Source organism: Tachyglossus aculeatus, chromosome 21 (assembly GCF_015852505.1).
Source record: "Tachyglossus aculeatus isolate mTacAcu1 chromosome 21, mTacAcu1.pri, whole genome shotgun sequence".
In the NCBI taxonomy this organism is placed as follows: domain Eukaryota; kingdom Metazoa; phylum Chordata; class Mammalia; order Monotremata; family Tachyglossidae; genus Tachyglossus; species Tachyglossus aculeatus.
Genome location: NC_052086.1, coordinates 68,839,018 through 68,866,283, shown reverse-complemented (window position 1 = coordinate 68,866,283; position 27,266 = coordinate 68,839,018). Strand labels below are relative to the sequence as shown.

At 46.5% G+C, this 27,266-nt stretch overlaps 1 protein-coding gene across 2 annotated transcripts; it reads right to left on the bottom strand.

Moving 5' to 3' along the window:
- Window positions 1–108: 108 nt before the first annotated feature.
- Window positions 109–25,850, bottom strand: COQ7 (coenzyme Q7, hydroxylase). 2 transcript variants are annotated; one of them, XM_038763939.1, is made up of 6 exons: window positions 25,702–25,850; window positions 16,332–16,519; window positions 13,580–13,694; window positions 13,354–13,493; window positions 12,071–12,139; window positions 109–385 (listed from the first exon to the last, which is right to left on the bottom strand). In XM_038763939.1, exons 1-6 carry the CDS (start codon window positions 25,832–25,834, stop codon window positions 350–352), a joined length of 681 nt encoding a protein of 226 aa, XP_038619867.1. In that variant the 5' UTR covers window positions 25,835–25,850; the 3' UTR covers window positions 109–349. The 2 variants fall into 2 exon arrangements, with proteins under 2 accessions (XP_038619867.1, XP_038619866.1); XM_038763938.1 differs by lacking the exon at window positions 109–385 and adding an exon at window positions 10,736–10,937 and having other exon boundaries at window positions 25,702–25,845.
- Window positions 25,851–27,266: the final 1,416 nt, after the last annotated feature.

Below are 27,266 nucleotides of genomic sequence, written 5' to 3'. Positions count from 1 at the left end.
GAGTTTCCTCATTTGATGAACGATCACCCTCTGCCAGGCTCCTCTCTTCTCCAAGTACGATAAGACCTGAGTTTTATATAGAACTTTTACTTCCAAAGCGTCCTCCCATTACTGCCCTCATTTTTGCCCTCACGACAACCCTGTGGGGCAGGTGGTATTATTCCCTTTTTGCAGATGATGAAACTGATGTACCGAGAGGTTGAGGGCCTCAGTCGCGGTCACAGGGTTCGACTCAAACCCAGGTCGGCCCGTTTCCAGACAGGTAGGCACCCTGCCATTCTGCCACGCTGCTTTGCCTGTGACCCGAGGGGCCTTCCCCTTCCTTCATCAGAAATCTTCTTGGAGGCGTTTAACCAGGCCAGGATTCTTGGAGTGTAGAACGGACCTAACAGTGACAGAAACGCTCACTCAACATTTATATTCACACAACAAATTCTACAAAGTGCTTTTTATGGCCTGTTCGCTCAACCTCGATAGAACTAGCTGCCACCTCTTTGAGTCCAGGGATAGGGTCTTTTCCACAATCTGCCAACCCTTGCACCTCAAAGCACTTAGAATAGTACTGTGAGCCCTGAGGGCATGCGAACATAATAATTAATTGATGATGGCTATGCCCTTGCCCTATTTCTCGAGCCCCACATACACCAGATGACACCTCCAAGCAATCCACCATTGTTTCCATAAATACGCTAGGAAATTAGGAATGGAAACTCCACCGCAAAAGCTGGGCGGTTCTCCTGAATGTAAGGGTGAAATTGTCCTGAATATCACCACTACTGATTCAGGGAATTCAGCCTGCATGTTTCCAGCTGTCAGAGCAGTGAATGGAGTGAAGAAAATAAGAAACACAAGCCACATCCTCTGCAAATCAAGAGAACACAATTCAGGAAAAGCAGAGCAATGCAGTAACCCAGACGTAGTTGAGCTTGGAAATCTAGCCGAAGGAAACAGCTGCTATTTGTTGCTTTAAAATAAAATCCTTGGTTTGAAAACCCAGAAAAGGCTTGAATAAAGTTGCTTTTTTTAAAAAAAATAGCATGAGAGAAATGACACAATCTGCTTAATAGTTCATTTTCAAAGGAAAATTGGGAGTCACAGTAGGATAACTAGGGTAACTTCTAGACTGTGAGCCTGTTGTTGGGTAGGGACCGTCTCTATATGTTGCCAACTTGTACTTCCCAAGTGCTTAGTACAGTGCTCTGCACACAGTAAGCACTTAGTAAATATGACTGATTGAATGAATGATAATGAATGAATGATCATTCACTCACCCAATTTTCAGCTGGGTGACTTTGGGCAAGTCACTTCACTTCTCTGTGTCTCAGTGACCTCATCTGTAAAATGGGGATGAAGCCTGTGAGCACCCCGTGGGACAACTTGGTCACCTTGTAACCTCCCCAGAGCTTAGAACAGTGCTTGGCACATAGTAACTGCTTAATAAATGCCATTATTAGTAGTAGTATTAGTCTCCGCTTCAGTTCCCTCATCTGTAAAATAGGGATGAAGCCTGTGAGCCCCCCGTGGGACAACCTGATCACCTTGTAACCTCCCCAGCACTTACAACAGTGTTTGGCACATAGTAACTGCTTAATAAATGCCGTTATTATTATTATTATTATTATTATTATTATTATTATTATTAGTCTCTGCTTCAGTTCCCTCATCCGTAAAATGGGGATGAAGGCTGTGAGCCCCTCATGGGACAACCTGATCACCTTGTAACCCCAGCGCTTAGAACAGTGCTATGCACATAGTAAGCGCTTAATAAATGCCATTATTGTTATTCTTATTATTATTATTATTATTATTATTATTATTATTAATGATGACACCTGCCTTTAGGACCAAAGAACGAGCAATCTTTTCTGCTGTCCTGTAAGCGTTAGCCTGAGAGCAAAATGCCAGCTATGGATCATGGATTTAGGCCGTTCATTCATTCAGTTGTATTTATTGAGCGCTTACGGTGTGCAGAGCACTGTACTAAGCGCTTGGGAAGTCCCAGTTGGCAACATGTAGAGACGGTCCCTACCCAACAGCGGGCTCACAGTCTAGAAGGGGGAGACAGACAACAAAATAAAACATATTAACAAAATAAAATAAATAGAATATGTAGCCAAGTGCAGGCGGGGGTAGAATGGCCACTGGGGCCATCATTGGTGGGCAAGGTCATTGTGGGCACCATGGTCACTCATGAGCCAGGTGGCCCCGCCAGTTCTAAATGACCTGGGACGGCTGTAGGAGGAGAGAAGGACAAGTGAAAGGAGTCAGCCTAGGGAGAGAGGCAGGCAAAAGGGTTCACAGGCCAAGGCAACAGCAATTATCTTCTCTTTCCCCAAGGGAATGCCTGAATGAAATATCCCGGCAGCGTGGCTCAGTGGAAAGAGCCTGGGCTTTGGAGTTAGAGGTCATGGGTTCAAATCCCGGCTCCCCCAATTGTCAGCTGTGTGACTTCGGGCAAGTCACTTAACTTCTCTGGGCCTCAGTTCCCTCATCTGTAAAATGGGGATGAAGACTGTGAGCCCCACGTGGGACAACCTGATCACCTTGTAACCTCCTCAGCGCTTAGAACAGTGCTTTGCACATGGTAAGCACTTAACAAATACTATTATTATTCTTTGTGCCTCAGTTCCCTCATCTGTAAAATGGGGATTAAGACTGTGAGCCCCACGTGGGACAACCTGATCACCTTGTAACCTCCCCAGCGTTTCGAACAGTGCTTGGCACATAGTAAGCACTTAACAAATACCATTATTATTATTATTCTCTGTGCCTCAGTTCCCTCATCTGTAAAATGGGGATTAAGACTGTGAGCCCCACTTGGGACAACCTGATCACCTTGTAACCTCCTCAGCACTTAGAACAGTGCTTTGCACATAGTAAGCACTTAACAAATACCATTATTATTATTATTCTCTGTGCCTCAGTTCCCTCATATGTAAAATGGGGATTAAGACTGTGAGCCCCACTTGGGACAACCTGATCACCTTGTAACCTCCTCAGCACTTAGAACAGTGCTTTGCACATAGTAAGCACTTAACAAATACCATTATTATTATTATTCTCTGTGCCTCAGTTCCCTCATATGTAAAATGGGGATTAAGACTGTGAGCCCCACTTGGGACAACCTGATCACCTTGTAACCTCCTCAGCACTTAGAACAGTGCTTTGCACATAGTAAGCACTTAACAAATACCATTATTATTATTATTCTCTGTGCCTCCGTTCCCTCATCTGTAAAATGGGGATTAAGACTGTAAGTACCACGTGGGACAACCTGATCACCTTGTAACCTCCTCAGAGCTTAGAACAGTGCTTTGCACACAGTAAGCACTTAACAAATACCATTATTATTATTCTCTGTGCCTCAGTTCCCTCATCTGTAAAATGGGGATTAAGACTGTGAGCCCCACGTGGGACAACCTGATCACCTTGTATCCTCCCCAGTGTTTGGAACAGTGCTTGGCACATAGTAAGCACTTAACAAATACCATTATTATTATTATTATTCTCTGTGCCTCAGTTCCCTCATCTGTAAAATGGGGATTAAGACTGTGAGCCCCACTTGGGACAACCTGATCACCTTGTATCCTCCCCAGAGCTTAGAACAGTGCTTGGCACATAGTAAGCGCTTAACAAATGCCATCATTATTATTATTATTCCCGAAATCAATCCCAGTGCTGGCTAAGCAACCTGAAAACTTGCAGGAGTCGGTAGGAATTCTGGGGCTGGGGCGCCCTCTGCAGGCCAATGCAGGCTTTGCAAACCACGCCGCCTACCTTCCTAATAATAAAATAATAATAATAATAATAATAACATTTGTTAATAGCTTACTATGTGCCAAGCACTGTTCTAAGCGCTAGGGGGGATACGAGGTAATCAGGTTGTCCCACATGGGGCTCACAGTATTAATCCCCATTTTGCTGATGAGGTAACTGAGGAGCACCTGTATATATGTTTGTACATATTTATTACTCTTTATTTTACTTGTACATATCTATTCTATTTATTTTATTTTGTTAATGTGTTTGGTTTTGTTCGCTGTCTCCCCCTTCTAGACTGTGAGCCACTGTTGGGTAAGGACTGTCTCTATATGTTGCCAACTTGTATTTCCCAAGTGCTTAGTACAGTGCTCTGCACACAGTAAACGCTCAATCAATACGATTGATTGATTGATTGAGGCCCAGAGAAGTGAAAACTCTATTTATTTATTTTATTTGTGCATATTTATTCTATTTATTTTATTAATATGTTTTGTGTTGTTCTCTGTCTCCCCTTTCTAGACTGTGAGCCCACTGTTGGGTAGGGACTGTCTCTATATGTTGCCAACTTGTACTTCCCAAGCGCTTCGTACAGTGCTCTGCACACAGTAAGTGCTCAATAAATACGATTGAATGAATGAATGAATGAAGGGACTCGCCCAAAATCACACAGCTGACAAGTGGCGGAGTCGGCAGTAGAACCCATGACCTTTGACTCCCAAGCCCGTGCTCTTTCCATTGAGCCACGCTGCTTCTCTATAGTGACAACTGTGGGATTTGTTGAGAGCTTACTGTGTGCTAAGAGCTCAGGGGGAGCCAATATAAGCAGACTGGACACAGTCCCTGTCCTGCATGGGCCTCACAAGCTAAGCAGGATCTCACTCCCATTCTATGGCGGAGAAAACTGATCTTTAAGCTCCTTGTGGGCAGGAATCCTGTCTTCCAATTCTATTTTACTGTACTCTCCTAAGTGCTGAGTACAGTCCTCTGCACAAAGTAAGCGCTCAATAAATAGCACTGACTGATTGAGACCCAGAGAGGTGACATTCCCAAGGTCACACACGGCAGGCAAGTGGCGGGGTTTCCCGGGGTGAGAAGCAGTGGGGTCTACTGGAAAGAGCACAGGCCTGGGAGTTAGACGGACCTGGGTTCTAATCCTGGCTCTGCCAGGTAACCTTGGGCAAGTCACTTCGATTCTTTAAGCCTGTTTCCTCATCTGTAAAATGGGCATTCAAAACCTATTCTCGCTCAGACTGTGAGCTCCGTGTGGGACCCGGATTATGTCCAACCTGATTATCTTGTATCTTATCCCAGCGCTGAGTTCAGTGCTTGATACCTAATAAGTCCTAACAAATATCACAATTATTATTATTAGGTGTCCTAATTTCCAGGCCCACGCTCTTTCCTCTAGGTCCCAGAACACAGCTTCTTGGGACCCAAAGCCCATATCATTCCTTACACAGCACAGCAGGGATGCCATAGAGAAGCAGCATGGCTCGAGGAAAGAGCACAGGCTTTGGAGTCAGAGGTCATGGGTTCGAATCCCGGCTCCGCCACATGTCTGCTGTGTGACACTGGGCAAGTCACTTAACCTCAGTTCCCTCATCTGTAAAATGGGGATGAAGACTGTGAGCCCCACATGGGACAACCTGATCACCTTGTATCCCCCCAGCGCTTAGAACAGTGCTTTGCACATAGTAAGCGCTTAACAAATGCCATCATTATTATTATTATTATTTTGGATTTAGGAACGGGAAAGGGCAAACCTAAGAGGATTTTTAAATTTTAAAAAAATATTACTGAGAAACTGCTTTCTTGTTCAAGACGACTTTACAGTAAAACCAAAGGGGGGCAGGGGGCTGGGAGGAAGTATTTTGACAGCTGGAAAACTCCTTGATTCTTGCTTACTTTGAGGGATAGATTATTGCCTTACCAAAATCCTCTTGTAACTCCCCATTACCCTCTCCAGCGGCCCCAAAACTGCTAATTAGAGGACAGACTGGGCCAGCGCAGGAAAATAATTGCAGGCCACCCAGATAACCATTTTAACCACACTTATTCCCATACATTGAAACACTCCCTGAAATGGCGTATTAAAATAAGAAAGACAGTAATAGTATCCAATCTTGACATCAGAAGAGAGGACTAGGGTTGGTCCCCATTTAAAGGCAAGATGTAACATCGTTAAAACCCGATCGGTTAGTATGGTGCCTCGCACATAGTAAGCGTTTAACAAATACCATTAAAACCACTCAGGGGAATCTGAAGACTGTAATCGCTCTGCCCCGACTCTATTAAACATTGTATTTATAACCTTTTAAGGCCAGCCTTGGTTTAAAGGCATTAACATGTCTAATAATAATAATAATAATAAATGGCATTTATTAAGCCCTTACTATGTGCAAAGCACTGTTCTAAACACCGACTATTCCCGCTGTTGTACTCTCCCAAGCACTTAATATAGTCCTTGGCATGGAGTAAGCACTCAGAAAATATTATTGGTTGAGTAAACAGTAACAAACTCAGGTTTTTAATGTCATGCAAACCCAATGTAAAGTATACTTGCATATGTTCACCAATCAACCAGTGGCATTTATTGAGTGCTTTCTGTGTGCCTAGCACTGTACTAAGTGCTTGGGAGAGTACAACACAAAAGAGTTGGTAGTTACGTTCCCTGCCCACAACAAGATTAAAATCCTAATCAACAATGAAAATAGAAGTACAGAAGAGCAAGTCACAGAATCTTTCACTGTATAGACCAGAGATTCTGCGTACTACAAGAGTCTTTAAGGTATTTGTTAAGCACTTACTATGTGCCAGGCCCTGTACTAAGCGCTGGAGTATACAGTTATAGTCTCACAGTCTTAGTCCCCAATTTGCATATGATGTAACTAAGGCCCAGAGAAGCAAAGTGACTTCCCCAAGATCACACAGCAGACAAGTGGCAGAGCCGGGATCAGAACCCAGGTCTTCTGACTCCAGGCCCGTGATCTTCCCACTTGACCACGCTGCTCCTCAGGCAGATTGAATACACTTTGTTTAAGAAATGGTTTTGCCAAATGATGATGTAGGTTAAGGACATGGTTTTCTGCAAATCAAATTATTCGGTCATTCCCGAGGACATATTTGATGTGAAAGCCCGACTGTAAGAACCGGGTGGGTCACAGACTGCATCGGATCTGACTTTTTTTAATGCTATTTGTTAGGGGCTTACTCTGTACTGAGGCATTGTACTAAGCACTGGAGTAAATTCAAGTTATTCAGTTTGGAAACACTCCCTGTCCCACACGGGGCTCAGTCTTAATCCCCATTTTTAACACATGAGGTAAAAGGCACAGAGTAGTTAAATGAGTCGCTCAAGTTCACAAAGAAGACAAGTGGCCAAACTGGGATTAGAACCAAGGTCCTTCTGTCTCCCAAGCCCGTGCTCTTATCCACTAGGCCACACTGCTTCTCTGGGTACTGTACCTACCCAGTGCCTAGTAGTGCTTGGCACACAGTAAGTATTTAACAGATATCACAAATATTAAGCCCATACAAAGGCAGACAGCCTGGCTTTTTCTTGGATTTTCCTACCTTTGCCAATATCCTGTAAATTAGCAGCCTCTGCTGATGCAGCTGTGTAAAGATGGACCTTGCGATATCCTCAAAGACCAGTTGGTTCTGGGCATTTGGCAGCCGATTTCTCACATGCCTTCTAAAAACAAGGACCACCTACCGCCAAGCCCTCTCGCATCACAACCCAGGGAAAGAGAATGTTCCAACCAGTTCCAACTGCGAGGATGAGGAGTGGCAGGAGGGTAATTCTTTCATTTTGGTTGGAATCTCTTTTATGTCCTTCAGCAATCAATCAATCGTATTTATTGAGCGCTTACTGCGTGCAGAGCACTGTACTAAGCGCTGGGGAAGTACAAGTTGGCAACATATAGAGACAGTCCCTACCCAACAGTGGGCTCACAGTCTAAAAGGATGATGCAGAGGGGAGCAGGAAAAGAGGAAATGAGGGCCTAGTCGGGGAAGGCCTATTGGAACACATGTGTCTTCAATAAGGCTTTGAAGGTGGGCAGAGTGATTGTGTGTCTGATATGGATGGCGAAAGTATTCAGCAAGAACACCCAAATAAAACCCGAAAGCTCAACTCTTTCCACTCATTTGGAACTTGAAAATTACATATATTGGTAATTTGTTAAGCGCTCACTAAGCACTGGGCAGATATAAGCCAAGCAGGTTGGACACAGTTCATGTCCCACATGGGTCTCACAGTCTCAATCCCCATTTTACAGATGAGGGAACTGAGGTACAGAAGTGAAGTGACTTGCTCAAGGTCACAGAGCAGACCAGTTGCAGAGCCAGATCTAGAACCCAGGTCCTTCTGATTTCCAGGCCCATGCTCTATCCACTAAGCCATGCTGCTTTCCAAATGTTGTTTTTAAAACGTTGTCAAAAAAATAAAAGAAAACATTTTGAAAGCTTTGCCCCAAAGTTTATGAAACTTCATTGATCAGTCAATGGTATTTAATGAGGGCTTATGGAGAACACTTACTGATTGGGAAAGTACAATATAGAAAAATTGGTAGAAATGATCCTTGCCCCAAGGAAGTTAAAGTCTACAGGAAGAGACACACATTAAAATAGATTAGGGATAGAGATTATACCAACAGACATAAAGTAGGTATCTCTTCTAGCAGCGGGCCAAGCGGCCATGATCTAGAGGGGGAAATAGTCATTATGACAGAAAAATAACTAGCCTCCCAAGAAAGCAGCAGCTACTACTGGAAAAAGGGAGAATGAATTTTGCTCAGTGCCCCAGAGCTTTTAGGTATAGCAGGAGCAAATTTTTAATCACCTTTTTTGGTTGCTACTGCTTCTTGAGTCTCCCGCAAAGTGGCTTAGAGTCATTGAGAGAGAGGGAGAGAGTATAGCCCATGAATCAATAATATTTGAGTACTTACTGTGTGCAAAGTACTTCATGTGGGAGAGTAAAACAGAGTTAGGGAGATAGACGTTGAAGTTAGTTATTGGTAGGGTAAGCAGAAACTATATATGCATTTAAGTGCTGGGGTGGCTGGGGTGTCAGAGTGTTTAGGGGGCACAACTCAGGTGCATAGGCGATGCTGAAGGAAGAGAGAACAGGACTGGTGGAGATGAGAGATTGTGGCCAGGGAAGGCTTCCTGGAACATTCATTCATTCATTCAATTGTATTTATTGAGCGCTTACTGTGTGCAGAGCACTGTACTAAGCGCTTGGGAAGTACAAGTTGGCAACATATAGAGAGGAACAGATAATGATTTTAGTTGGGCTGTGAAGATGAGGAGAGTGGTGGCCTGTCAGATATGGTGGGGCAGGGGGTTTCGAGGGAGAGAAGCAGCGTGGCTCAGTGGAACGAGCCCGGGCTTTGGAGTCAAAGGTCATGGGTTTAAATCCCGGCTCCGCCAACTGTCAGCAGTGTGACTTTGGGCAAGTCACTTCACTTCTCTGGGCCTCAGTTCCCCCATCTGTAAAATGGGGATTAAGACTGTGAGCCCCACGTGGGACAACCTGATCACCTTGTATCCTCCCCAGTGCTTAGAACAGTGCTTTGTACATAGTAAGCACTTAATAAATGCCAACATTACTATTATTATTATTAAATGAGGTAGTCTGTAAGGTTCTTCACACTAGACTGTAAATTCATTTAGGGTAGGGAACATGTCTACCAACTCTGCTCTATTGTACTCTCTCAAAGGCTTAGTGCAGTGGTCTGCACACAGTAAGCACCCAATAAATACGAACGACTGACTGATTGAGGTAGGGCTGTCGACAGTGAGGCAGATGAGATTGGGGTACAATAAGTAGGTTGGTGTAAGTGTGCTGCCTGGGTTCTGAGTGGGAGGGAAGCAAGGATAGGTAGGAGGAAGAGGGCTGTTTGAGTGCTTTAAAGTTGATGGTGAGGAGCTTCTGTTGGGTGCTGAAGAGGAGATATCGCTGGAGGTTTTTGAGGAGTGGAGTGATGAGTGCAGAATTATTCTTTTTTTTTAATAATCTGGGCAGCAGAGTGAGGTATGAACTGGAAAGGGGAGAAGCTGGAGGCAGGGAGGTCAGCGAGGAGGCTGATGTAGGAGTTGAGATGGGATATGGCAAATGCCTGGACCAGTATGGTGGCAGTTTGCGTGGAGAGGGAGGGTTGGATTCTCTAGATGTCTAGACAGAACTGACCGGATTTGGTGACTGAAGAGAGATGGACAAAGAGGGAGAGAGAGTCGAGGTGGGAGGAGACAATGTGAAGGGAGAAATGTGAAACTTTGAGACTGAAGGAGCTCAATTTCCAAAAGAGGTCAAAAATCCCTGGACCAGCTAACTCTCTAAATTTTCTAATAATATAGTACTGGAATTAAAAATACTCTATTAGCATTTTTTCCATTCTGATTTACCTGAAACAGTATTGAGAAATACGTTTCACACCTAGGGGAGCCAAAGATGAAAGCACCTCAAAATACACTGGGAGAATTTTCAGGAAAAGCTCTAGGAATGAACAAATTTAAACTTGGTGCTGGGGTTACTGTCCTGATGCTTGAAAAGAACGTTGCTATGAGTCAAAAAAGATGAGCACGTGAAAGATTAGTACCCTTCCGTTTTGCATAGAAATGTTACAATGTCTCCCGTGGGTGCAAAACAATCATTTTAAAATCCATTTGACCAAGATTTCAATGAAGGAGCCTTATAAAGACACTCTCTTCCTATGTTCCTAAGGAATAAATATTACAGATGTGATTAGTTAACAAAACAATGTAATCCAGGGGGAAAAAAACCATTATTTCAGCCCCTCAATTGGCCTGGTGGAATAACTAGTGGTTTCTGATTTTTCCTACAAAGAGTCCTGATAAGATACTAACACTTAAACTTGATCACAACAGCAGGATTGGAGGGTGGAAGTACAATGATTCAATTGTGACTTGATGACATCCAATGAAGATGGAGAAAGTCGAATGTTTTTCGTTAAAAAAAGATTAGCGGTCTTGCGTTTATTACCAAAAATCTCCCAAGATTGGCAAACACCATATCATTTCACAATTGCATGTGACTTCTTAAATTAAGGAGTGGCAAAAGGAGGAGGGATAGTCTAAATTCGTTCTGATAAATATATTGCAGCGGTACATCCAACTTGAATAGCACTCTTCAGAAGAGTGTATGCTGGTGCCTGAAAAATAAAATAATAATAATCATAATGATGGCATTTATTAAGCACTTACTATGTGCAAAGCACTGTTCTAAGCGCTGGGGGGGTACAAGGTGATCAGGTTGTCCCACGTGGGGCTCACAGTCTTCATCCCCATTTTACAGATGAGGGAACTGAGGCACAGAGAAGTGAAGTGACTTGCCCAAAGTCACTCAGAGTCGGGATTTGAACCCATGACCTCTGACTCCAAAGCCCGGGCTCCTTCCACGGCGCCACGCTGCTTCTCCGTGCAACAGAAGTGCAAAATTGGTTTGGTTAGATCTAGGCAGGCGTGTGAGTGATTGGTGGGGGCAATGTAAACCTCACTGGGAGAGAACAAACTAGCTTTTGAAAAATGATTCACCCTTAATTATGTATGAACTTTTCAAATGATAGACTGCTTCAGCGGCCGCTGCCAGGACATTTGAATCAATTTGCTTCTCCCAGCAGGGAGGAAGAAATGCTGCTGGGGAAAGAGAGATAAGAGAGAAAAACATGTGCCTCCTTTGCAGAAATAACATTCTAACTGCGAACAATCCCATCATCAAACTTAGACCTCCTCTGGTCCTATTATTCTTATCAGAGATCATGCGGTCCCCTCCTTCTTCCAGATTACCACCCCAAAGAGAAGAGGACAAATTGCCGTAACTGCGTGTTCCGAGTCCATTTGCCCAAGTGGGAATTTTCCAATGCTCAGTGCAACGGTCCCCGACGCTCCGCAGCAAAAGTAATAAGGACTTTTTATGTGCCGAGCACTGCGCTGAATGCTAGGGTGGCTACAGACAGCCCAATCGGACCCAATCTCTGTCCCACACGGGGCTCAGAGTCTAAGAGAGGAGGTGTTTTATTCCCATCTGACAGATGAAGAAACTGAGGCTCAGAGAAGTTATAATAATAATAATAATAATGATAGCATTTGTTAAGCGCTTACTACGTGCAGAGCACTGTTCTAAGCGCTGGTGGAGGATACAAGGTGATCAAGTTGTGAGTGACTTGCCTAAGGTCCCAGAGGAAAGTGGCAGAGGGGTGCCTAGAATGAGAATCTCCAGATTCCCAGCTCTGTACTCTTTCCACCAGGCCCCTCTGCTTCCAGAAATTCAACGTTAGAGCCTTACCAGTTCCGCGTCGTATTCGAGCCCCGTGTCATGGTGCTCCAGCTCTTCGTCGCGGAATTTCTTTATTATCTTGGTCAATAAAAATAGAATCAATCAATCAATCGTATTTATTGAGCGCTTACTGTGTGCACAGCACTGTACTAAGTGCTTGGGAAGTACAAGTTGGCAACATATAGAGACAGTCCCTACCCAAGTCACAGTCTAGAAGGGGGAGACAGAGAACAAAACCAAACATACTAACAAAATAAAATAAATAGAATAGATATGTACAAGTAAAATAAATAAACAGAGTAATAAATATGTACAAATATATATACATATATACAGGTGCTGTGGGGAAGGGAAGGAGGTAAGATGCGGGGGGATGGAGAAGAGGACGAGGGGGAGAGGAAGGAAGGGGCTCAGTGTGGGAAGGCCTCCTGGAGGAGGTGAGCTCTCAGTAGGGCCTTGAAGGGAGGAAGAGAGCTAGCTTGGCGGATGGGCAGAGGGAGGGCATTCCAGGCCCGGGGAAAGCAGAAGCTTTGGTCTAGTGATACAATTAAATGCCCCCGGGGAGTCTGAGCAGGAAAACTTTGAGAGGAATCTGATTTCTTGACCAGAGGGAGAAGCTAGAGAATAAGGAAGAGATTCCTTGGTGAACAACTGAGAATTGGTCAAGGGAGTCGGGAGATGTGTGATAGCAACACCCCGGATGTGGATAATCCTTACACTACCTTTTTTAGGTTTATAATAGACATCTTTTTTGGGAGGAAAATCAATATCGGCCGTATCTTGTCATCCATTATCAAAGAAGCGCATCAGCTTCTTATGGGACAACAAGACTCATCACAAAGAATTTCATAACTCATATTTGACCAATAGTGGAAAGTTAGGAAACAGCTCCAAAAGCAGCAGGCAGCTGGTCCTTTCAAAAATGACCACTGCAGAGAAGTTTCTTTCTGTTATACTCCCCGCAAGTGCTTAGTACAGTACATTGCCCACCCTAGGTACTCAATAAATATCACTCCTACTACTACAATCACTACCATGGACAACTGTTGTTATTGGAGGCAGAAGCACATCGGTCCAGTGATATTCCGGGGGTGAGGGGGAGGTGTGGAACGCCAAAGACTGGGGAATAATGATGAGCATGCAGAGCACTCGGGCAAGTAAAATATAACAGAATTGGTACTTTCGATCCCTGCCCACAAGGACCTTACAGTCTATAGGGGGAGGCAGACATTAAAATGAATTACTCCTCCCCTTCAAGTTTTTCCATCCCCCTCCGTTCCTTCCTCTAGTACCTGAAGAAGTTCTTCATATTTTTCTGGATCCTCTTCCATTAGTGCCCTAATCTGGTTGTTGTAGTGGTTTGCTATTGACTCTTCCACGGCCACAGTGCAAGCCATTGCTCCTTCTCTCCCAAGAAAGGCCGTTCCCGCACCTGGAATTTTCAATCAAAGGGGAGTCACACTCTTGCATTCCCCGTGTCCCGTCTGGTGCTGTCAGCTCACTGGTTCAGGTACTCACCCAGCGCAAAGCCCACCACATTCCACAAGGGCATCAGGAGGGTTGGTCGAACTCTAAATGTAATCATCAAGTCATTAAATTTTTTCAAGTGGTCCTTTTCTTGATCCCACATTTTCTGCAGGAAAAAAAGAATTACAAGATTGGATTAAATTCAACCCCTCTTCTCTTCAAAACATAACCCAACGGGGAATGTGTTTAGGGCTCAGAGAAGGCATTTTTGGCTTAACAGGAAAACTGAAGTGGAGATGTGGAAAAGAAAAACATTGCAAGAGACGTTTTTCTTCGTGCTTAGTCACCCCATATGAAGGTCCAATAAATGTAACTGTTTCACTCTGCTTTTAAAATGCACTGTGGGCAGGGAACGAGTCTGCCGACTCTGTAAAACTGCACCCTCCCAGGCATTTAGTGCAGTACTCTGCAGATAGTAAGCGCTCGATAAATACCATTGATAATGAATGTACCAGTTAAAGGAATAGGATTGTGAACAATAGTGTTGATGCGGAATTAAAGGAAGGAGACACACTCTACCCAAAGCATCTTTAACAACTTCCCAGGAGAGACTGAGAGCTGTATGGTCATTTCCTCTCAACTGGTAGAATGTAAAAGCTGCATTTTGCATGTCCCGGTCATCTTACAATATCTATCGGTTGTCACATATCTTTTAACACGCTCCTTTTACTTCCTGCTTTCTACCTTTACTGTGTGCTAACCTAAGACAGGGTTTTTCTAAAAACACATTTTCAAAACAAAGCGAGGCCTTTTATCAAATTGTTATTCCTCTGGATTTGGGCTCAGAAAAAAGAAACCGTAACAAATACACACAAACACTCAAATCTTCTCGTTATTAAAAAAAAAAAAAAACGCTTTGGGGGATGACTCCCAAATCCATCTTTCCAGCTCCAAAATCTCACATCTCCTCTACCCTCTGGACATCTCCATAAGGTTTTCCCAACACCTTAAAGGCGAAAACCAAATTCTGCAACTTCCTTCAAATCCTGCCAGTTTTTCGTCCACAATATTTCCTCTCCACCCACAGGACTACTGCTCTGGTTCCAACTTTTATCAGCCCCTGGCTAGATGACTGCATGGGACGTTTCCTTGCTCTCTCCCTGACACCAACTTTTTCCCTTTTCAGTCCCTTTCAGCCTGCATCAATCAATCAATCAATCAATCAATCGTATTTATTGAGCACTTACTGTGTGCAGAGCACTGTACTAAGCGCTTGGGAAGTACAAGTCGGCAACACAGAGACAGTCCCTACCCAACAGCGGGCTCACAATCTAGAAGGGGGAGACAGAGAACAAAACCAAACATACTAACAAAATTAAATAAATAGAATAGATATGTACAAGATAAATAAATAAATAAATAGCATCACTATACTATTTAAAATCCACTGGCTACCGAAGGCCTTCCCTGGCTAAGCCCTCATTTCCTCTACTCCCTCTCCCTTCTGTGTCACCTTGCACTTAGATGTGTATTCTTTAAGCACTTGATATTCATTCCACCCTCAGTCCCGTGGTACTAACGAACATATCCATAACTAATTTTAATGTATGTCTCCCCTTCTAGACTGTAAACTTCTTGTGGGCAGGGAACGTGTCTACTAACTCTGTTGTACTGTACTCTCCCAAACGCTCAGTACAGTACTCTGCACACAGTAAGCGCTCAAATACCACTGACTGATTCCACATCGGAGAGAATCTTCTGACCACTGGCTTCAAAACTCTCTACTGCCGTTATACTCTTCCAAATGATACTACAGTGGTCTTCACATAGTAGGTTCTCAATAAATACTACTGATTGAAATACTTCATGGCCTCCACCCTGGTACCTTTAAATTAGGTCTTAACCCCACTACAAATCAGCTACTTCACAGAGGTGTTGTAAAGACTACATGAGACGGCAAATAGACATGTCAGAGAAGCAGCGTGGCTCAGTGGAAAGAGCCCGGGCTTTGGAGTCAGAGGTCATGGATTCAAATCCCGACTCTGGCAATTGTCAGCTGTGTGACTTTGGGCAAGTCACTTAACTTCTCTGTGCCTCAGTTCCCTCATCTGTAAAATGGGGATTAAGACTGTGAGCCCCCCGTGGGACAACCTGATCACCTTGTAACCTCCCCAGCGCTTAGAACATGTACTTTGTACATAGTAAGCACTTAATAAATGCCATCATTATTATTATTATTATTCTGTTTTAGAAAATTAAAGCGCTAGATACGTTCACTCTCCTATGAATCGATGCCTTATCGTGGAAAGAGAGCTTGCGTAGGCTGATGAAGCTTAGAGCGATGCCAATGAGAGATACGCTCTCATTAGGGTTACCCATAATGGAAACGTCTAAGCCGAGGTGTCAGACAAAGTCAGTTCACCTGTACTGGGCCACAGCAGCATGGGAAGGAGTCAAAGGCGGATGATCAAAACACTGATCAAAGACAACGGCAGAGACTCAAGTTTTTACTGTGCGGAAGAAGGCCATGGTAAACCACTTCTGTATTTTTAACATGAAAACTCTATGGATACACATACCAGAACGACCTTACGGCAGAAGATGGGACTTTTTGGCGAGGGAGTCCTACGCGTCGGAAACGACTCGACGGCATTTGATGAAGAGGAGGCACGTTCAAGGTATTTTAGTGTGCCATTTCCAGTAAACAACATTTCAGGACGCCAGAACTGAACAGAACAGATTTCCCCAAAGGCCAAGCCATTAAGCTCTTTGGGGCATAAAAGGGTGATCCATAGATACTAACCTGAATAACTGGACCTACACTTGTTCTTCCTAAGACGGCCATCTGACCAGCATAGATGCGGTTGGCTCCATACTCTCCTGCGTGATCAACCCGAATGATGCGATCCACCATTGCCCTGTTGACATTCTCCAAGGTCATTCCCGTGCTGCAAAACCGTCTGAGCCTGCCTCCACATCCTCCTCTGTAACCTAGGAAATGGAAAGGTTTTCTTCATTAGAACCAGCTGAACAATTACAACCCAAAGGGGCAATCCAGGGGGACCTCTCCCCAGCAAATACTGACGGGCAAGCACGAGGTAGTCACAAAAGTAACGCCATCCGAACGCTTCCGATGGGCAAAGCAGGCTCAATTCTGCCACAATGTATCTTTTTGCTATGTGTTTTGGCAAAGAACGACGCCAGGGAATTGGGGAATGTTGGTCCGACGAATCAAGCCTGTGTCGATAACGATGGCGGGCCACAGCGTCGGAAAATAATGTCTTGTGCACAGGCTGCTGGAATAGGTGAGGACCATAGCACGAATCCTCCTCAACAGAATATTGCAAGGATGCAAATCCCACATTATAAGATAACTGGGAGGACTATTTTAATGGCTGAGGAGACATACAAGTGTGCTACTTCGGACACAGTCCCTGGACACTGGGGACTCACAGTCTACAAGTGAGGGAAAGGAATACTGCACTCAGCAAGATAATAGAACAAACAATAGTGCTAAGAACATCAGGGCATTACTGCGGGGAGGGAATAATTTTCAGTTTCACACCTCCGTGCTGGGCCACCAACAACTTTCTCAACCTCTCTTCCTAACTGTCTGTAGGTGCTTCCACCTGCTCCATACCCCTGCAAGGGCCAAGTCTTATCTGCTCGGAAAAGGAGGCTGCTCTGCTCTAAAAGAGCCTGTCTTATCGGTGTCATCACTTAGGGGCCGGTGTCTAAATAATAATAATAATAATGATAGCATTTATTAAGCGCTTACTATGTGCAAAGCACTGTTCTAAGCGCTGGGGGGGGTTACAAGGTGATCAGGTTGTCCCACGGGGGGCTCACATTCTTCATCCCCATTTTACAGATGAGGGAACTGAGGCCCAGAGAAGTGAAGTGACTTGCCCAAAGTCACACAGCTGACAGTTGGCGGAGCCGGGATTCAAACCCACAACCTCTGACTCCAAAGCCCGGGCTCTTTCCACTGAGCCACGCTGCTTCTCTCTTGAAGACTAGGAAGGAATGGGCGCCCATTTAACATTCATTCATTCAATCATTTATTGAGCGCTTACTGTGTGCAGAGCACTGTACTAAGCGCTTGGAAAGTACAATCCGGCAACAGAGACAGTCCCTACCCAACAATGGGCTCACAGACTTTGGGTGCTTAGTAAAGATAATTCTTGATGTTAAAAATTGTAGCACTTATCAAATGTGAAAAAGCTTCATTTTGTTGTATAGCAATGTTCTGCACACCATAAGTGCTCAAAAAATACCAATGATTGGCAGAATTAATACTAATGGTTTTCTCAACACGATTCACTGCGAGCTTAAATTGTGATCACATATACTAACTCTACTGCATTGTGAATAGAGACTGGAAATTGAGAAGCAGCGTGGCCTGAAAGAGCACCGGCCTGGGGGTCAGAGGACCTGGGTTCTAATCCTACCTCCTCCACTTACCTGCTGTGTGACCTTGACAAGTCACTCCACTTTTCAGTACCTCAGTTCCCTCATCTGCAGAATGGGAATTCAGTATCTGCTCTCCCTTCTACTTACTCTGTGGGCCCCACGTGGAACAGGGACTGTGTCCACCCTAATTATCTTGTATCTCACTCAGTTCTAAGTACAGCGCTTGATACTTAGTAAGCACTTAAATACCACAGATAATAATTATCATTACTGTAATCGCCCAAACCCTTTGTACAGTGTTCTTCACACATTAAGCACTCAATAAATATGAATGAGGTCATCATCATTATTACTATTATCTCATCTGTCAAATGGGGATAAAGACTGTGTGAGCCCTACATGGGGCAACCTGATGACCTTGTATCTCCCCCAGCACTTAGAACATATGAAAACTGCGAGCCCCATGTGGGACAACCTGATGACCTTGTATCTCCGCCAGTGCTTAGAACAGTGCTTGGCACATAGTCAGCACTTAACAAATACCAACATAATTATTACTACTATTCCCTCACCTGTCAAATGGGAATGAAGACTGTGTGAGCCCTACATGGGGCAACCTGATGACCTTGTATCTACCCCAGTGGTTGGAACAGTGCTTGGTTCACAGTCAGCACTTAACAAATACCAACATCATTATTATTACTCTTCCCTCATCTGTCAAATGGGGATGAAGACTGTGTGAGCCCTACATGGGACAACCTGATGACCTTGCATCTCCTCCAGCACTTAGAACAGTGCTTGGCACATATGAAGACTGTTAGCCCTACATGGAACAACCTGATGACCTTGTATCTCCCCCAGCGCTTGGAACAGTGCTTGGCACATAGTCAGCACTTCACAAATACCAACATCATTATTATTACTATTCCCTCATCCGACAAATGAGGATGAAGACTGTGAGCCCCACGTGGGACAAACTGATGACCTCTTATCTCCCCCAGCACTTGGCACATGGTCAGCACTTAACAAATACCAACATCATTATTATTACTACTATTCCCTCGTCTGTCAAATGGGGATGAAGACTGTGCGAGCCCTACATGGGGCAACCTGATGACCTTGTATCTCTTCCCAGAGCTTGGAATCAATCAATCAATCAATCAATCGTATTTATTGAGCACTTACTGTGTGCAGAGCACTGTACTAAGCGCTTGGGAAGTACAAATTGGCATCACATAGAGACAGTCCCTACCCAACAGTGGGCTCACAGTCTAAAAGGGGGAGACAGAGAACAGAACCAAACATACCAACAAAATAAAATAAGTAGGATAGAAATGTACAAGTAAAATAAATAAATAGATAAATAGAGTAATAAATATGTACAACCATATATACATATATACAGGTGCTGTGGGGAAGGGAAGGAGGTAAGACGGGAGGATGGAGAGGGGGACGAGGGGGAGAGGAAAGAAGGGGCTCAGTCTGGGAAGGCCTCCTGGAGGAGGTGAGCTCTCAGCAGGGCCTTGAAGGGAGGAAGAGAGCTAGCGCGGCGGATGGGCAGAGGGAGGGCATTCCAGGCCCGGGGGATGACGTGGGCCGGGGGTCGATGGCGGGACAGGCGAGAGCGAGGTACAGTGAGGAGATTAGTGGTGGAGGAGCGGAGGGTGCGGGCTGGGCAGTAGAAGGAGAGAAGGGAGGTGAGGTAGGAGGGGGCGAGGTGATGGACAGCCTTGAAGCCCAGGGTGAGGAGTTTCTGCTTGATGCGCAGATTGATCGGTAGCCATTGGAGGTTTTTGAGGAGGGGAGTAATATGTCCAGAGCGTTTCTGGACAAAGATAATCCGGGCAGCAGCATGAAGTATGGATTGAAGTGGAGAGAGACACGAGGATGGGAGATCAGAGAGAAGGCTAGTGCAGTAGTCCAGACGGGATAGGATGAGAGCTTGAATTAGCAGGGTAGCGGTTTGGATGGAGAGGAAAGGGCGGATCTTGGCAATGTTGCGGAGCTGAGACCGGCAGGTTTTGGTGACGGCTTGGATGTGAGGGGTGAATGAGAGAGCGGAGTCGAGGATGACACCAAGGTTGCGGGCTTGTGAGACGGGAAGGATGGTAGTGCCGTCAACAGAGATGGGAAAGTCAGGGAGAGGACAAGGTTTGGGAGGGAAGACAAGGAGCTCAGTCTTCGACATGTTGAGCTTTAGGTGGCGGGCGGACATCCAGATGGAGATGTCCTGAAGGCAGGAGGAGATGCGAGCCTGGAGGGAGGGGGAGAGAGCAGGGGCAGAGATGGAGATCTGGGTGTCATCAGCGTAGAGATGATAGTTGAAGCCGTGGGAGCGAATGAGGTCACCAAGGGAGTGAGTGTAGATTGAGAACAGAAGGGGACCAAGCACTGAACCTTGGGGAACCCCCACAGTAAGAGGATGGGAGGGGGAGGAGGAGCCTGCAAAAGAGACTGAGAAAGAACGACCGGAGAGATAAGAGGAGAACCAGGAGAGGACGGAGTCTGTGAAGCCAAGGTCAGATAACATGTTGAGGAGAAGGGGGTGGTCCACAGTGTCAAAGGCAGCTGAGAGGTCGAGGAGGATTAGGACAGAGTATGAGCCGTTGGATTTGGCAAGCAGGAGGTCATTGGTGACCTTTGAGAGCGCAGTTTCCGTTGAATGAAGGGGACGGAAGCCAGACTGGAGGGGGTCGAGGAGAGAGTTGTTGTTGAGGAATTCTAGGCAGCGCGTGTAGACAACTCGTTCAAGGAGTTTGGAAAGGAATGGTAGGAGGGATATGGGACGATAACTAGAAGGTGAGGTGGGGTCAAGAGAGGGTTTTTTTAGGATGGGAGAGACATGGGCATGTTTGAAGGCAGAGGGGAAGGAACCAGTGGAGAGTGAGCGGTTGAAGATGGAAGTTAAGGAGGGGAGAAGGGATGGAGCGAGAGATTTCATAAGATGAGAGGGAATGGGGTCAGAAGCACAGGTGGCCGGAGTAGCACTTGAGAGGAGGGAGGAGTGTTCCTCTGAGGATACCGCTGGGAAGGATGGGAGAGTAGCAGAGAGTGTTGAGAGCCGGGGGGTTGGAGAAAGGGGGGAAGAGACTTTGGGGAGGTCGGACCTGATGGATTTAATTTTGTTAATGAAGTAGGAGGCCAGATCGTTGGGGGTGAGGGAAGGAGGAGGGGGAGGAACCGGGGGCCTGAGAAGGGAGTTGAATGTACGGAAGAGCTGGCGGGGGTGATGGGCATTGGTGTCAATAAGGGAGGAGAAATAGTTTTGTCTGGCAGAAGAGAGGGCTGAGTTAAGGCAGGAAAGGATAAACTTGAAGTGAACGAGGTTGGCATGGTGTTTAGACTTTCGCCAGCAGCGTTCAGCAGCTCGAGCATAAGAGCGAAGGAGGCGGACAGTGGCAGTGATCCAGAGCTGTGGGTTAGTGGTGCGAGAGCGGCGAAGGGAAAGGGGAGCGAGCGAGTCTAGCTGAGTAGAAAGGGTAGAGTTGAGAGCAGTAATCTGATCATCAAGACTGGGTAGAGAGGAGAGGGAGGCGAGGTGGGGTGTGAGGCGCTCCAAAAGATGGGTGGGGTCCAGAGAGCCGAGATCTCTGTGAGGGAGTAATACGGATTTACGGGGGAAAGGAGTGTGAGTGAGGAGGCAGGTGAGAAGATTATGATCAGAGAGAGGGATCACAGAGTTGGTGAGGGTGGACACAGTGCAGCGGTAGGAGATGATGAGGTCGAGGGTATGACCAAGTTGGTGAGTGGGTGAGGTGGGGTGGAGGAAGAGGTTGGCAGCGTCAAGGAGAGATAGAAGGCGGGCGGCAGAGGAGTCGTTAGGGATATCCATGTGGATATTGAAGTCTCCGAGGATCAGAGTGGGCATGGAGAAGGAGAGAAGGAATGTGAGGAAGGGGTCAAAGTCGTTAAAGAAGTTGGAAGTGGGGCCCGGAGGGCGGTAGATGACGGCTACAAGAATCTGGAGGGGGTGGTAGAGGCGAATAATGTGGGCTTCAAAGGAAGGGAAGGAAAGGGAAGGGGGAGGAGGGATAGTGCGAAAGCGACATTGGGGGGCGAGAAGGAAACCGACACCTCCTCCTTTTCCGGTGAGTCTGGGGGAGTGGGAGAAGAAGAGGCCTGCACTGCAGAGAGCAGCAGAAGAGACCGTGTCGTCCGGCGACAGCCATGTTTCAGTTAGGGCGAGGAGGAGTAGAGAACTGGAAAGGAAAAGGTCCAGGATGAAAGGGATCTTACTTAAAACGGAGCGGGGGTTCCAGAGGCCACACTTGGCATCAGCTGTCGAGGGTGGGGAGGGAGGGGGAAGGGTGCGAGGGGTGGGGAGGGTTTGGATTGGGATGAGTTGGCGGGGGCCTGGGCGGGGAGAGTGGGAAGGGGGGTGGCGATGGGAAAGGAGAACTGGGATGGGGTGGGGACGGGGAGAAGGGGAGGAGGGGGGCCGGGAGGGAGAAGCGGAGGACCTGCACTGGTACAGAGGAATCCTTGGTAGGGGTTGAGGGGGAGCGGTCTTGGTGGGTGAGAGGGAGGGAAACAGCTGGGTGGGAGAGGGGAAGGGGAAGGTGAGGAATGGGAATGGCAGTTGGGAGCAAGGGAACTGAAAATTCATAGTGAGGTCAGCAGGGCGAGTGACAGTACCGCGGGGGGTTAACAATTGAGATGCAGAAGCAATAAAACAGTAGCAATGATAAAAGTAGGCGATGGCATCACAGGGTGTAGTTGAGCAATCAATATGCTATGGCAATAATAGAATTGGCAGACAATGATGCCACAGAGAGCAGATACAAACTATTAAGAGCTGGAGTAGGGTGGGCCAGTTAAGGGGGGTCAGGGAGCAGAGATACCTGGGGAGGGGAGCGAACAGTCAACTAGCATGGGAGGGCTGAGGAGGTGTGAATGAGGTTGTCGTTAATGTAACATGTAACATGGTGCTAACATGGTGCTAACAAGGTGCTAACAAGGGCTTTTTACCTGGGGGCGGGGGGAGAGTCAGTCAGGACCGGACCGGGAAGGTGGGGGGGGGATGAGGGGCGCTTTACGGAAGGCCTCCGAAGTAGGGGGGTGGAAGCAGGGGGGGCGTCCGTGGGGGCGCTGAGATGGCGGGCCTCTCGGGAACGGAGTCCCGGGCGTCAATGGCGGCGCTCTGAGGAGAGGAGCCTTCCGGGAGCGGCAAGGCCGCGCGGTGTGATGGGGGCGGGCGGGAGGGCCTCTCGGGAACGGAGTCCCGGGCGTCTATGGCGGCGCGCTCTGAGGAGAGGAACCTTCCGGGAGCAGCAAGGCCGCACAGTGCTTGGCACATAATGAGCACTTAACAAATACCAACGTCATTATTATTACTCTTCCCTCATGTCAAATGGGGATAAAGACTGTGTGAGCCCTACATGGGGCAACCTGATGACCTTGTATCTCCCCCCAGCACTTAGAACAGTGGTTGGCACATAGGAATCAATCAATCAATCGTATTTTTGAGCGCTTACAATGTGCAGAGCACTGTACTGTACATAGGAAGACTGTTAGCCCTACATGGAACAACCTGATGACCTTGTATCTCCCCCCAGCGCTTAGAACAGTGCTTGGCACATAATGAGCACTTCACAAATACCAACATCATTATTATTACTACTATTCCCTCGTCTGTCAAATGGGGATGAAGACTGTGTGAGCCCTACATGGGGCAACCTGATGACCTTGTATCTCCCCCCCGCGCTTGGAACAGTGCTTGGCACATAATGAGCACTTCACAAATACCAACATCATTATTATTACTACTATTCCCTCGTCTGTCAAATGGGGATGAAGACTGTGCGAGTCCTACATGGGGCAACCTGATGACCTTGTATCTCTCCCCAGAGCTTGGAACAGTGCTTGGCACATAATGAGCACTTAAATACCAACACCATTATTATTACTCTTCCCTCATCTGTCAAATGGGGATAAAGACTGTGTGAGCCCTACATGGGGCAACCTGATGACCTTGTATCTCCCCCTAGCACTTAGAACAGTGCTTGGCACATAGGAATCAATCAATCAATCGTATTTATTGAGCGCTTACAGTGTGCAGAGCACTGTACTGTACATAGGAAGACTGTTAGCCCTACATGGAACAACCTGATGACCTTGTATCTCCCCCCAGCGCTTAGGATGGTGCTTGGCACATAATGAGCACTTAATAAATACCAATATCATTATTATTACTCTTCCCTCATCTGTCAAATGGGGATGAAGACTGTGTGAGCCCTACATGGGGCAACCTGATGACCTTGTTCCTACCCCAGCACTTAGAACAGTACTTGGCACATAGGAATCAATCAATCGTATTTATTGAGTGCTTACTGTGTGCAGAGCACTGTACTGTACATAGGAAGACTGTTAGCCCTACATGGAACAACCTGATGACCTTGTATCTCTCCCCAGCGCTTAGAACAGTGCTTGGCACATAATGAGCACTTCATAAATACCAATATCATTATTATTACTCTCCCCTCATCTGTCAAATGGGGATGAAGACTGTGTGAGCCCAACATGGGGCAACCTGATGACCTTGTATCTCCCTCAGAGCTTAGAACAGTGCTTGGCACATAATGAGCACTTCACAAATACCGTCATTATTATTACTCTTCCCTCGTCTGTCAAATGGGGATGAAGACTGTGTGAGCCCTACATGGGGCAACCTGATGACCTTGTATCTCCTCCAGCACTTAGAACAGTGCTTGGCACATAATAAGCACTTAACAAATACCAACGTCATTATTATTACTCTTCCCTCATCTGTCAAATGGGGATGAAGACTGTGTGAGCCCTACGTGGAGCAACCTGATGACCTTGTATCTCCCCCCAGAGCTTAGAACAGTGCTTGGCACATAATGAGCACTTAACAAACACCAACGTCATTATTATTACTCTTCCCTCATCTGTCAAATGGGAATGAAGACTGTGTGAGCCCTACATGGGGCAACCTGATGACCTTGTTTCTACCCCAGCACTTAGAACAGTGCTTGGCACATAGGAATCAATCAATCAATCGTATTTATTGAGCGCTTACTGTGTGCAGAGCACTGTACTGTACTGTACATAGGAAGACTGTTAGCCCTACATGGAACAACCTGATGACCTTGTATCTCCCCCCAGCGCTTAGAACAGTGCTTGGCACATAATGAGCACTTAATAAATACCAACATCATTATTATTACTCTTCCCTCATCTGTCAAATGGGGATGAAGACTGTGTGAGCCCTACATGGGGCACCCTGATGACCTTGTATCTCCCCCCAGTGCTTAGAACAGTGCTTGGCACATAATGAGCACTTAATAAATACCAACATCATTATTATTACTCTTCCCTCATCTGTCAAATGGGGATGAAGACTGTGTGAGCCCTACATGGGGCAACCTGATGACCTTGTATCTCCCCCCAGGGCTTGGAACAGTGCTTGGCACATAGTCAATCAATCAATCGTATTTATTGAGCGCTTACTGTGTGCAAAGCACTGTACTAAGCGCTTGGGAAGTTCAAGTTGGCAAATCCCCTCTTTATTAGTCTTATTAAGTGCCACACCATTGCCTCCTCCCCCCTCATCATTTGGCCCAACGGCCTTGGTAGGCCCCACTATGGGGGAGGGGGGACGCGTGACGTCATCACGTGACGTCCAGGACTGGCCTCCTCGAGGAGCCGCCCGGATGTGACGTCACCGCGCCCCCCTTGGCGTCACGGCCCTGCCAAGGTGAGGCCTGTCCGCGCGCCCCCCCCCCCCCGCATCCGGGTACCTGAAGGACACCGCCGCCAGGCGCCTGCGCACAACCGTCCCAGGCCCCCCGCGCGCCGCATCGCGCCGCTCCCGCTTCTCCCGGCGCTCCCCGATGACGTCAGCCCTCCGCGGGCGCCCGCCGATCGCGTCATCGCGTCCTTGGGTGCCCGTAAAAGGGTCCCCCCGAGGAACGAGCCGGAAGAAACCATGTCGATTCCGAGGGGGGGGGGGGTGGGAAGAATCACCGACTTGATGTATATGGGGAACCTTAGGCCAACATCTCAGTACTCCCCCTTCAGAGACATGCGCGCTTGGTTTCGTCCGCGGGGGGCGGGTTAGGCCACGCCCCCGGACGCTCCTATTGGCTGCTTGGCTACGCCTGCGTGTTTTGATTGGCCTTCGTCGCTGTCAATCAGGCGAGGGTCGCCTAACGCGTTGCCGTGGATTCAATCAATTGTATTTATTGAGCGCCTACCGTGTGCAGAGCACTGTACTAAGCGCTTGGGAAGTGCAAGTCGGCAACATATAGAGACGGTCCCTACCCAACAGTGGGCTCACAGTCTAGAAGGGAGAGACAGAGAACAAAACATATTAACAAAATAAATAGAATAAATATGTACAAATAAAATAAATGGAGTAATAAATACATACAAACATATATACATATATATGCTTACTATGTGCAAAGCACTGTTCTAAGCGCTGGGGGAGGTTACGAGGTGATCAGGTTGTCCCACGTGGGGCTCACAGTCTTCATCCCCATTTTACAGATGAGGGAAGTGAGGCCCAGAGAAGTGAAGTGACTTCATTCATTCATTCAATTGTACTTATTGAGCGCTTACTGTGTGCAGAGCACTGTACGAAGCGCTTGGGAAGTATAAGCTGGCAACATATAGAGACGGTCCCTACCCAACAACGGGCTCACGGTCTAGAAGGGGGAGACTGTGAGCCCACCTTTTAGACTGTGAGCCCACTGTTGGGTAGGGACTGTCTCTATATGTTGCCAACTTGTACTTCCCAAGCGCTTAGTACAGTGCTCTGCACACAGTAAGCGCTCAATAAATATGATTGATGATGATGATGAAGGGGGAGACAGACAACAAAACAAAACGTGGACAGCTGTCATCAGAATAAATAGAAATAAAGCTAGATGCACACCATCTTACCTCCTTCCCTTCCCTACAGCACCTGTATATATGTATATATGTTTGTACATATTTACTACTCTATTTATTTTACTTGTACCTATCTATTCTATTTATGTTATTTTGTTAGTATGTTTGATTTTGTTCTCTGTCTCCCCCTTCTAGACTGTGAGCCCACTGTTGGGTAGAGACTGTCTCTATATTTTGCCAGCTTGTACTTCCCAAGCGCTTAGTACAGTGCTCTGCACACAGTAAGCGCTCAATAAATACGATTGTCTGATTGATCATCTAGCTTTATGATGCACATCATCTGCACTAGGGCAGACCACTAGTCTCTTCTGTCTCACTGCAGTCAACTCAGGTTAACCATCCCCTCCCTCTCCCAATGGGAGGTTTGATTATAGGTGGGGAAAACCCTCCTCCCTGCAGCTTCAAATCA

Bases quoted from the DNA above. Each gene is read 5' to 3' on its own strand.
- COQ7 (XM_038763938.1), bottom strand. From the start codon at position 25,834: ATGACGCGATCGGCGGGCGCCCGCGGAGGGCTGACGTCATCGGGGAGC. The intron at 16,520-25,701 runs GTACCCGGATGC...TCCATTTCCTAG, and splicing joins CTGGCGGCGGTGTCCTTCAG to GTTACAGAGGAGGATGTGGA. The intron at 13,695-16,331 runs GTTAGTATCTAT...TTTTTCCTGCAG, and splicing joins GTGTAGGTCCAGTTATTCAG to AAAATGTGGGATCAAGAAAA.